The sequence below is a fragment of the Triturus cristatus genome, chromosome 2_2, assembly GCF_964204655.1.
Source record: "Triturus cristatus chromosome 2_2, aTriCri1.1, whole genome shotgun sequence".
Classification (NCBI taxonomy): domain Eukaryota; kingdom Metazoa; phylum Chordata; class Amphibia; order Caudata; family Salamandridae; genus Triturus; species Triturus cristatus.
The window spans coordinates 541,947,589-541,959,993 of record NC_140582.1 but is presented as its reverse complement, the minus strand read 5'-3'; the positions used below and the strand labels follow the sequence as shown (position 1 = coordinate 541,959,993).

The 12,405-nt window shown below is 39.5% G+C and overlaps 1 protein-coding gene across 3 annotated transcripts in view; it reads right to left on the bottom strand.

Annotated features, from left to right (window-relative positions):
- Positions 1 to 1,099: 1,099 nt before the first annotated feature.
- TMEM131L (transmembrane 131 like) overlaps positions 1,100 to 12,405 on the bottom strand; it is a 553,379-nt gene continuing 542,073 nt past the window's right edge. For all 3 annotated transcript variants that reach the window (XM_085641690.1, XM_085641691.1, XM_085641692.1), the window contains one exon: positions 1,100 to 1,512. In XM_085641690.1, the coding sequence (XP_085497816.1) occupies positions 1,237 to 1,512 (276 nt within the window). In that variant the 3' untranslated portion in view covers positions 1,100 to 1,236. The remainder of the gene's footprint in view (positions 1,513 to 12,405) is intronic.

Sequence of the window (12,405 nt, the reverse complement as noted above, 5' to 3'; positions counted from 1 at the left end):
AAGCGCTTTGGGGTTATACTTCCAACATCATAGGGGGATGGGCAAAGACCCCTGAAGAAAGAGGGGGAAAAACACAAAAAAGAAAATTCCTGACTCAACCGCTATGGTGAAATAATGCTTACCATGTGAATCTAGGAAAGTCTTCACACTGAAAAAACAAGTCTGGCAGTCTTGGCTTACCCAAAATCCACTCCATTGTGCATGGCCTGAAATTGATCCTGGTACCCAGTCAACTGCAAACTTTGACTGTCACTGGAGCTTTCTGTTCTCTTGGTCTTTTTACCTTACAAATTTAAAAGTAAATATCTCTTGTTTCTCATATTCAATTTGAACCATTTTTGGGTCTTGTTGCTCAATAATATTTTCTTGTTTCCAAATTTGTTTGGGAAGTTTATTGTGATGTCTGCCTAACTTTATTGTTGTTAGTGCTTGAACAGTACCCTTATTTCTCTGGAAAATCGCCTGCTGCATGAGCTGTTGCAACCAGACTCTGAGAATGTGTTTTCATATCAGAGTGTATTTATTAGGTTGGCGAGGTACCGTCCTCTCAAATTAGTAATCAACTTTCAGACAAGGAGGAACTAAAGAGTTTTTGTTAATGGTTTGAAAGTTTTCAACCAGGAGCCACTAGCAGGAGATACATTTTCCAATACCCTTGGCAAGTGACTTAGTAACTCTGCACAACAGATATAGGGACACCAGGTACTGTAACTGGATGTAGATACACGAGTGCCTCCTACAGAATGAATGGGTTTACTCATGCTGTATTCTAACATTATCAGAACATGCATATTTAAGTTGCCATGCAGAATAGGGCCAATGGTGTGAGACGAGTGCATCAAAACATTTCAATTATGTGGTTGTCTAAAAACACAAATTGTGGGGGATCTTAATTGCATTTACTAAAATGAAGTTAACACGTCAGCTACATTGTCTGGGAAATAAATATTGTCTGTGAAGATTTGGGTTTCACTTCATTGAAATGTGCCGGCCCATGCAAAATGATTGGAGTACAGTGATCATATTTTCTTAGTACACATTTGACTGACATGGGCAAGTTATGCATAATTTTGATTTAAAGAAAAGAATGCTGTGCAAATAGCAGTAAAAAAAAGTTTTTTTATTTTCGTATAAAAGTGCCAAAATATTCACCAACAATGTATTCTATTTCAACAACCGGAAAACCCTAGTAATCAAAACTGCAAGCATTGTTCACATTATTTAAACCAGCTTCTTTCACATATTCCCGCAGTAGCCAGAGTCCCTAGAAAGTGAAAAGTTTGCATTTCGATTGGCTGTCGTAGTCCAAATGTCCAAGTTCATGTAAGCATTGAATGGATTAAACCTGGGAGAATATTCCTGCTTGCACATCATGGCCTGACTTTCAACATGATCTGCATGTGGAGTGGTGGGGCTGACTGGGCAACAGCCATCATATATGTCATTCTGAGGCGCCCAGATGGAACCAAATAGTCCAGACATAGGAGACAAGCTTCGGGTCGAGAGGTAGGGCTGAAATACAAAATGGCAGTCAATTTAGCTTTGGTCAAACGCAGGGAAAATACAGACATAACTATTATTGCCAGCACCTAAGTTTCTTTTCAAGGGTTATTTGGATAGCTAATTATTGTGCATCAGCATGTTATTTGCTTTCCCGAGCTCAGCACCTTTTCGACTTCTCCTAGTTTAGAGGGGGAAAGAAAAGGTATTTAATATTTAAACCCTGAAAGGTCTCCTAACTTTCTGACTGAGAGAATACATTAAACACTAATGACTATTAATCTCCAACTGTTGCCTGGTAAGTATAATTTCAGGAAAGAAGCAAGTATCCTAGGATATTTCTGCTGCAAACTGATGCGTGTTAACTAGGCAACCTGCATACCCCCTTCACTATATTTAGCCACAAATATGTGTTTATGTACTCCACTTGTTATGTAGAGTAATTTTGGAACAAGCAAAATACATATTTCAAATGAAATAAATACAGTACATTCAATACATTAAAAACAATCACACAGACCGCACTATAAACTCTGCTAACCCATTACCCCAAATGGAGACAACACACATAAATCTAATGCAATAGGTAGAACACGATGGAAATAACCTTGTAAGTGCACACAAATTGTATGTAAACTGGTCTAAAAATCTAATTGGTTGGTTTTAAAGCTTTAGAGTTTGCAGACATCTTGCAGCTTTTTAACTTGATGTGATTTGTAAGACTTTGTTGTGTTAAGACGTGTGTGTGCGTGTGTGCATGCGTGCGTATATATATATATATATATATATATATTCACTTAAAAAAACATATGTTTCACACATGTTATAGTTAGGTGGATATTTCACTCTAACTCGCGCGCCCACAATCCTCTGCTCAGGACGTTACATATTACATCACTCATGAAATGGTCAATGGCATCACTCATAACATCACTGATGACATCATCCTTGTGATAGAGTGGCGGTCGCGCGAGTTATAGTTATCTCAACTAACTATAACGGGGGAATTTCATTGGTTTTTTACGAGTGAAATATCCACCTAACTATAACATGTGTGAAACCTATGGTTTTTTTAAGTGAATTTGCAAGGTTTTTTAAATGCTAATTCCTAACTATAACGTGTGTGAAACCTATGGTTTTTTCAGTGAATTTGTATGGTTTTTTAAATGCTAAGTTATGTATGTATTATTTTTTTTATATATTTTTTTTCAATAAACTATGCATTCATTTTTTTTTTTTAATGGTTTTTCACCGTGCGCGCACCGCCGCGATGTAATTTTTTTTTTTAATGTTTTTTTCTGCCTTCAGGGTCCTTCAGGGACCCCCTAACCAAGGCTAGGGGGTCAGGAACTCTCTACCCTGCCCCCTTTTCACGTTCGCCACCTTCATTTTCCACTCTCGCACTGAAAACAAACAAAATGGCGGCCGACACTTCCTGATTTCGACCGATTCGAACGTTGACTGACATGTAACAACCAATCAGAATTAAGCTCGCGCACGTTAGGGTGAGCGCACGGTGCGCGGCTATAGATATGTATGTGCTTTTTACTGCAATTTTCTCTGGAAATACTGAACAGATTGCCTCCGTATATGCAAAAGGCACTTCCCTGACCTTTAGGACTAGCTCTTTGCCAAATTTTAAGTAATTCTGTTCAGCCGTTCGGGCTGTACCTTCGACTAAAGGTCCTATGGGAAAATATATAGATCATTTTTTGAGAGATTATGTAACACTCCTACCTTCCTATACTAAGGACACCAAAGATTTTTTGAACAAAATAGAGAAAGTGAAATATAGATCTGCATTACCCTATTGCCCGCCATTTTCAGGAGAAACATTGCTCAAATAACTCTTTACTGAGATTTTTTGCTATTGAGCAGGTTAATGTAGGCAAAAGAGGTGGAAATAGAGAATTAGCTCTACGGAAAAAGGAATCCAAATGGATCATTGAGCAAGAAACCAGATTCCCGGGGGGGCACAACCTTGATGAGGAATTAGCCACTCACTTACATGACAATTAAAAGCGTAATGTTTTTCTTTTTCAGTTTATACAGTATAGATAAAAAAGAATGTTGCTGCTGTAAATTTAATGTAGTCTACTTTATAGCATGATTTTAATTTAGTCTCTTGTTTTATTGTATTGCAGGAGGAAAGGAAGGGACCCATCATCAGCATGATTGGTTGACACTTCACGGGTACCTTACCCTTTTCTTCATCAGGACCGTCGATGCACTTTCCACAAAGCTAAGAGACCGTTTCCAAGCACTTTTATAATGATAATATTTTTTCTAGTATTGATTATTTTATGTTGGGTAGCACAGTTTGATCTTTTCAAATCATAGGAAGGCCTCTTGACACAGCCACTTGGTTCTGGATTTCTCCACACTACATCTTGTCTCACTGCATGAAGTAATTTTGAATTCGGCACTTGCCCATTAGATATGAATAATCTTCATCCAGGCACTAGTTTGCATTAAATTTAGTCCTTTACAATTGTTTCTTTAGATAAAGTTCTTTTGATTTGGACGTTTCACAGCCAGATTACAACATCGCATTCAGTACGCATACTATGTTTTATTGTCATTTGCAATGTACTTTAGTGAATACTGTCATGATATACATATTAGCAGCAATTATTAGGAGGGGATTTTTCCTTAGAATCAATTTTGTATATCCTAATATGACACACTGGATGCATTTACTAATTTTGTGCAGTTTGGATTTCATTATTATTTTGTAATTACGTAATATTGAATGTAGTCATGCCTATGTATGCGCGATAAAGAATTAGATGGCCGTTCTAAGATGGCTGCCATTGGTGATGTCAGAAGTAGGGTGCCGAATTGAGTGCCTTTTCTATGTCTATTGTTCATTTATGCACGTCATGTATTACTGTGAAAATCTGTGTGATCAAGACACTCTTGTGTCGAAACGCGTAGCGGTTTACAGGATTAAACCTGGTGATTAACTATGGACTTCTGAGTGTGCATTCTTACTCTGTAAACTTTGGAATATATATATATATATATATATACACACACACACACACACACACACGCACACACACACGCACACGTTTTGCACCTATCGAACAAGTTACTTACCTTCTGTAACACTATCTGGTAGAGATTCTATCCAACCACAGTTTCCTTCCCTTAGAATTATCCCCAGGCATCAGACTGGATCTGGACATTTCTGAGCAGTACCCCTGCACAAAGGTAGGTGGCATTGTTCGGCTCTGCGTCATCGTCCTTGGTAGAAGTGACATATGCAGCACCTCGGTGCGCTGACGTCAGTTTATTTACGTGACATTCCACGCCAGGAGTGCAGAGCCATGATGGATACTGACCACTCGTGTGAATTTCTAGGGCCCTTTTCTTCACAGTGTGGGGAGGATCGATAGCGAATCTGCAGCTAGATAGAGTATCTACCATATAAAGCATTACTAAAGGTAATTCATGTATTCATTTGATAGAGACTTCTAGCCGCAGATTCCTTACCTTAAAATAGATACCAAAGTAATGCCTCCCCGGAGGCGGGTCTGCAAACCCAACTTAGACCAGGAAGTTCTGCAGGACAGAATGGGTAAAACATGCGTCCCAACAAACCTGACAGTCCAGGTAGTAGTGCTTCGCGAACGTGTGAAGAAAAGACCACATTTCAGCCTGACAGATATCCAGGACTGGAACTCTGCTAGCTAAAGTAGAAGTCGCAGCTTTGACGCTAGTAGAATGAGCATGCAAGCCCTCAGGTGGTTGATTTTTGGGTAATGCATTGCAGATCTTAATGCAGAGTGCTTTCCATCAGGAGATGGTTTGTTTTCTGCACTGCTCTCCTTTTCTTGGCCCCAACAAACTCTATGAAGAGTTGATCATCCACCCAGAATTCTTTTGTGCGGTCCAGGTAGAACGACAATGCTCTTTTTGGATCTAGACGTTGGGAGTCTCTCCTATTCCTTAGAAGGATGACACTTGGCAAAAAAGATAGGTAGGGTGATTGACTACTTTGGGGAGGAAGGAGGAACATATCCGGAGAACCAGTTTTTCAGGAGAAAAAGTAGTGTAAGGCGGGTGCACCAAGAGTTACTGCAGCTCGCTGACCCGCCTGGCTGAAGTAAAGGCCAACAAAAAGCCGGTCTTGATGGTTAACAACAGAGCAGGGTAGTTGTGCAATGTCTCAAAAGGCGTGCACATCATTAAAGTAAGGACTAGGGTAAAGTCCCACTGGGGCATGATGAATGGCCTATGGGGAACATATTGCAAACCTTTGAGAAATCTTGACACAACGGACGACTTAAATAAGGAAGGTTTGTCTGGCAACCGCAAAAAAACACAAATGGCTGAAAGATCGCCATTAACCATGCCCAGAGCAGAGCCCTGCTGGGCCAAAGAAAGAACAAATAATAGGACTGGAGAAAGAGGAGCAGCTGGGGATCAATGCTTTTTGCTACACCCCATGCCACAAATATGTCCCAGTGGCAGGCGTATACTGATTTGGTGGAGGGATGCCTGGCTGACAGAATAACACCACAGATTTCCGAGGAAGGTCGAAGGCTGTCCCCTGTCGCTGCTCTATCTCCACGCATGAAGACAGAGTGTGTGCAGACTTGGGGGAGAACCCTCCCCTGTTGCTGCGACAGAAGATCTTCCTGAAGAGGCAGCTTGCCTGAAGGACTGATGTTCATGCTCAACAGCGCAGAATACCAGACTATGTGCCCACTCCGGAGCCACAAGAATAACTTAGGCCTGGTTGTTCCTGATCATCTTGAGAACTCCGGGCAGGAGTAACATTGGCGGAAAGCCGAACAGGAGGCCGGAGCTCCACTCGAGACTAAAAGTGTCTCCAAGCAAGAGCAGCTTTGGAAACTCCGGCACACAAAATTGCTGACTGCGCATTCTCGGCAGTGGCAAATACATCTAACCAAGACTCTCTCCACTCTTAGAAGAGGCCTTGGACCAACTTTGGATGGAGATGCCATTTGTGACAGGCTAGGCATCAATGGCTGAGTTTGACCACCCTGACGTTTAGAGAGCCTTCCAGGTGTTGAACCACAAGGGAAATGCCTTGGTGGTGTTCCAGCCATTTCCAGAGAAGCAGCTCCTTTTGATAAAGGGTCCACGTCACCTTCCCGCCCTGCTTGTGCAGAACCACAAGGCAGTGGTGTTGTCAATGGACACATGCAGTAGCCTTTCCTTGATGGAGAGTAGAAACATCTTCAAAGCCAATCGAATTGCCCAGAGCTTCAGCAAGTTTATGTGTAGTCTAGACTGTGCCAGAGACCTGATACCTCTGATCTTCAACTCCCCCAGATGGCCGCCCCAGCCCAGGACTGACACATCTGTTACTACAGTCAATTCTGGCTCGGGAAGGGAGAGGGGTGTGCTGCTGACCCAATCGCGGTTTGTCAGCTACCACTGCAGGTCTTTTGCAATCCCCTCTGAGATCTGGACCATGTTGGAGAGATTGCGCTGATGCTGCGCCCATTAGAACGGCAAGTCCTACCGCAGCCTGAATATCCTGGACTTGTCGTTCTAGAGGATAATGGCTACCCCAAAGCTCAAGATGCACCATTATATAGGTCCTCATTTCCAGCCGAATGTCCTATGGCAACACTCTACACAGGGGGCTCAGCTCACCTCTGAAGACTACAGACCATACAGAACGCCACAGTCACTCGTCCGTTATTTCCCTAGATGAACCCACATTACCCTCACCTAAGGGAACTCCACTGGCTCCCTGTACAGAAAAGATCCCAGTTCAAGCTCCTGACCTACAGTACAAATCTGCGAAGACTTAACCACTTCATGGTTCTTTTAATGTATTTTTTATATATTCGAACAAAGTAAGAGAAAGGGAGCTACCCCAGTGCAAAAGCAAAGGGACTGGGTAAACACAAGGGGACAAAAATAAACAAAGTCCCTATATTATCATTTTAAAAAGGGGACCCCTCACCTTGGACCAAGTGTCTATGGCAGTTTTTTATATATTCGACACTGTTGGTGCTTTTAATAATAAAAATGACCATTATGAATTTGCTTATGTGAAGATTAAACAATCTGAAATAATTATGCACATGTTTTGATTTGTTACACTGAGCCTAATACTATAGAGTGATAATTATCTGTTCAGTTGCCTACGAGTCTATTTTCTACTGTATATTTACCCTGTCCTAGGAATTGTTTAACCAATTTTATCAGGGGGTCTTTGTTATCCACATCTATTTTACCCACAGCTTGTCTGTGTGGGGCTGTTCATAATTATATCATGATTGACATTACGAGTTAACAATAATTGAGTGCCTACATTGTATATTAGAATAAGATACATTGTTAAAATGTCAGATTCATAACCTTCCTCACTCATTTTCTCTAGAGTCATATCTATTATTCTTTTATTTACTTGATCTTATCTTGATTACTGTATCCCTCACATTATTCACACTAAACCATCATGGCCCAACTGAAAACCTTCGGGTTCTCTGATGAAGATTTCGCGATCCTTGTCGGTACTAGTAGCTCTTGCAGGTAATAGCTCCAAAAATAGTCTTCAAACTAATGATGACATAAATAAATTGACAAATCTCAAGAAAATATTAAAAAGGATAGAAGCACACAGAGAATACATGCTGGAATATTTAAAAGCAGGAATAATATCAACAGGCCTCCGTGTACGTAATATTCCAGGTCTGTTTGTAAATTACAAACAATTTTTAAAAAAATGGAGCATGATTGCCAATAGATGTTCGAGGGATCTAATGATATTAATAATAGAAACGGCAAAAGAACTAGCGGCTTCCCTATAACTCGAACTGAGTGAATTAGAGGAATAAAAATCAAAAAAGCAAATAGTGTGGAAGAAGCAACCAAAAAATTAGAGGATTCAAATAGAGAATTATAATCCTTTGCTGACTATCTATATAAAAGAAAATCAGATAAGTTAACTAAAGATAAGAGATTTTATTCAATAGAAAAAAACATACCCATAAAATGTATCTAGACAACAAAGAGTGACTACATTTTCAGATACTTCTGATTCAGAAGGTGAAGGGAGTGCCCATTATTATGAATCTGGAAGTACATATAACTCATTTAACCCCAATAAAAATACACAACAGCCTTTTTTAGGATCGCGTGGGATGCGCAGAGGACGGCAGAGAGTCAGATTCCAGCCACAAACCAGAGGGAATTATCAAAACCATCACTATCAGCTGGACCCTCAACACATAATAGAGACACGCAAACAACAGTATTGGAAACACAGGATATAATCCCCATTTTCAATTTATCATCCCATGATCTAGATTCAAGTAGTATGAACCTATTATCTAAAGGTTTATCATATGTACCACATTCCTTTGCAAACAAATTTGAACTTTATCAAGACATTTTTTCCTTTTTTTGAAAAACGTTTGGGGGGGAATCAGACGATCTGACAAATATAGAAGACCCCATTTGGGAAGAATTAGCTCTTCCATCCACTTTCATACCCTCATTAGAGCAAGTGGGGCCTGAAGTATCTACTTTCGAACAGGTAGTTTTACGTCGGTTAGAGCAGTCACTCACATTTATTCCAAAACCTTTATATCATCTAGAGAAAGAAGAATATGTAGCATTGAAATCCTTTAGCCAGAACAAATTGTTAACAATAAAAAGTTGTGACAAAGGAGGCGGAATCGTGGTCATCAATACGGAGGACTACGAACGCAAAATGTTATTAATGCTAAATGTTCAAACTTTCTATTCTAAAATAACGTCTAACCCCATAAATTGAATATCTAAGAATATCCAGACCTTGATTAATCATGCGTTAAATGCAGGATATATTACAACAAAAGAGTATGAACACTTGAATAACAGCAAAGGTAAAACAGCATGCATTTATGGTACCCCTAAAATACATAAAGATGTAAGAGACCCCCCCCCCCTGTATAGGTCAATAATATCAACTATAGGCACTGTAACAGAACCTTTGCCAAAATTAATTGACAATCAAATTAGACCCTATATTTCAAAAATCCCTTCCTACATTAAAGATACGAGGGAAATGATTAATAAAGTAGAAAATGTTAAATTCAATCCTCAGACTGACATTTTAGTGACTCTTGATATAGAGTCACTATATAGTAACATTCTTCAAAAAGAAGCAACTGAATGGTTTATTGATGACTTTAACATCCAGTGCGCCAAACCATTTTGTAGTAATCTGCTTCTAATGTTGTGCATTTCCCTTGCCTTGGTTCTCGCCTTGCTATGTGATGTCATGTAGAATGTTAGGGATGTTGGTACTTGAAGGGTGGCAGTTGGAGAAGATGGGCTGAGTAGCCAGGAGGCTGCTCCTGGTGGGGCTTACATTAAGACTTACAAAGGAACCTGTAATGATGTAACTGAAGAATAAACTACAACTACAAGACCCTGTCTATGAGACTTCCTTCATTTCTACATTGGCGACGAGTTGGAGAAGAACTTATGCGAAGAAGAAGAATTTTGGAACTGCAACTAAAGGCACTAATTTTATTAAAGACAATGAACTATTTAAATTATCTGGCATCCGCCCCACCAGTGACCCTGAAATCGTTGTGAATTTAGAGCTTTGAAAGGAAGGTGGTGAAATTTTGAAATGTTAGCGTGCTCACTAGAGCAGCACTTTGTATTTTGTTATTTTATATGTTGCAAAATGTGTTTTGGGGTCTGATGCTTACTTAGTATTTGAGTAGACGTACAGATGGGCATATATTGATATTTAGGGCCACAGTGTTATTTTTGAAGATTGTAGTGTACCCCCATTACTTAAGGCTCCAGTGTGGTAACTGGGATGCATAGGGAGGAGGATTCCCCTTCTGCATTAATTTTGGTGGTAACTGGGATGTATAGGGGAGGAGAATTCCCCTTTACATAGATTTCAGAGGTAACTGAGAAGTACAGGGAGGAGGATTCCCCCTTTACATAGATTTCGGTAGTAACTGGAATGTATAGGGAGGAGGATTCCCCCTTTACATAGATTTTGGAAGTGGTTGGAATGTATAGGGAGGTGAATTCCCCCTTTACATAGATTTCAGAGGTAATTGTTATGTATAGGGAGGAGGTTTCCCCTGTGCAGTAGGTATAAGTATGTATGCAGTAGAGGGCATGTAATATTCCCTGGTCCTGCTATTTGTTTAGGGAGGAGGATTCCCCCTTTACATTATGTTCGGAAGTGGTTGGAATGTATAGGGAGGTGGATTCCCCCTTTACATAGATTTCAGAGGTAACTGAGAAGTACAGGGAGGAGATTCCCCCTTTACATAGATTTCGGTAGCAACTGGAATGCATAGGGAGGAGGATTCCCCCTTTACATTGTTTTCGGAGGTAATTGAGATGTAATTGGAATATTACTGTGCATGCAGTAGAAGGCATGGGATATTCCCTATTTGGTTATATTTATTTATTTATTTATATTACAGTCTATTTCTTGCTTTATTATGATTGTATTACTGTTATTACTTTTTACAATATTATTATTACAACAAAAGAAGAGTTTTTCTCATTTCAGTACTGTTGTTATATGGTGTTTATTCTAAGATGTTTATCTTCTTTTCCTACGTTTATAGAATTGTATGCTATTTCATTTTGTTAATATTTAAAGGGGGAAGATATGTAGTGATCTGCTTCTAATGTTGTGCATTTCCCTTGCCTTGGTTCTCTGCCTAGCTATGTGATGTCATGTAGAATGTTAGGGATGTTGGTACTTGAAGGGTGGCAGTTGGAGAAGATGGGCTGAGTAGCCAGGAGGCTGCTCCTGGTGGGGCTTACATTAAGACTTACAAAGGAACCTGTAATGATGTAATTGAAGAATAAACTACAACTATAAGACCCTGTCTATGAGACTTCCATCATTTCTACACATTTATCATTTCATGTCTAAAGATAGTACTAACGGAAAATATCTTTGAATTTGGCCAAAACTTGTTTTGGCAAGTCAAAGGAGTGAGTATGGGGGCATCAGTTGCGCCTTCCATAGCAAATATTTATATGGCCCAATTTGAGATGAGGTTTATCCACAACGAAATCGCCCCTTTCTTTAAATCAGTTTCCCATTGGTCCAGATACATAGATTACATTTTCTTTATCTGGACCAATGGGAAAGACAATTTACAGGAGTTCCTTCAGTGGCTTAATCTCTCAGACGGAAATCTCAAATTTACAGCACATAGCAGCTCAATAGAAGTTGACTTTTAAATATTTTAATCAGACATGGAGGACAGTTAGAAGTGGACCTCTTCGTCAAGCTTACTGATAGGAACACTCTTTTACATTTTAATAGTTTTCATCCGCGCAATCAAAAACAGAGTATTCCATTTTCCCAATTTTTAAAGAGTCCGAAGAAATTGTACTAGCATACAAGACATTGATAAACAAGCTGCCATTATGAAAACTAAATTTCTAGAAAATGGATTTCCCCACCGGCTGGTGAAGGAATTCTATAAGCGAGCCAGATTTTTCGATAGAGACCACCTCCTAAAATCAAACTCTAAGCCCAAAGTTAACCAGTTGGTATGTGTTACAAAACACTCTACCCTCAATACTAAAGTGAAACAAATTATAAATTCAAACTGGCATATCCTAAACAGTAATCGAGAACAAAAAAATTAATTGGTCAAACCATTATTAGCACATCACTGTAATAAAAATATTAAAGATATCATTGTCCATTCGAGTTTTGACAATCGGCTCTCTAGCCAAAGCTTTATGCAAAAATCAATAGACAGTAATGTGCCCATAAAAGTAACAGTTAAATGTTCATTGTGTAAATCATGTGAACTGATAATAGAAGGTGAAGTACAAGTTACTTACCTTCGGTAACAAATTATCTGTCAGAGACGATTCTAGCCGCAGATTCCTTAACGTAGAATTATCCCCAGGAGTTAGACT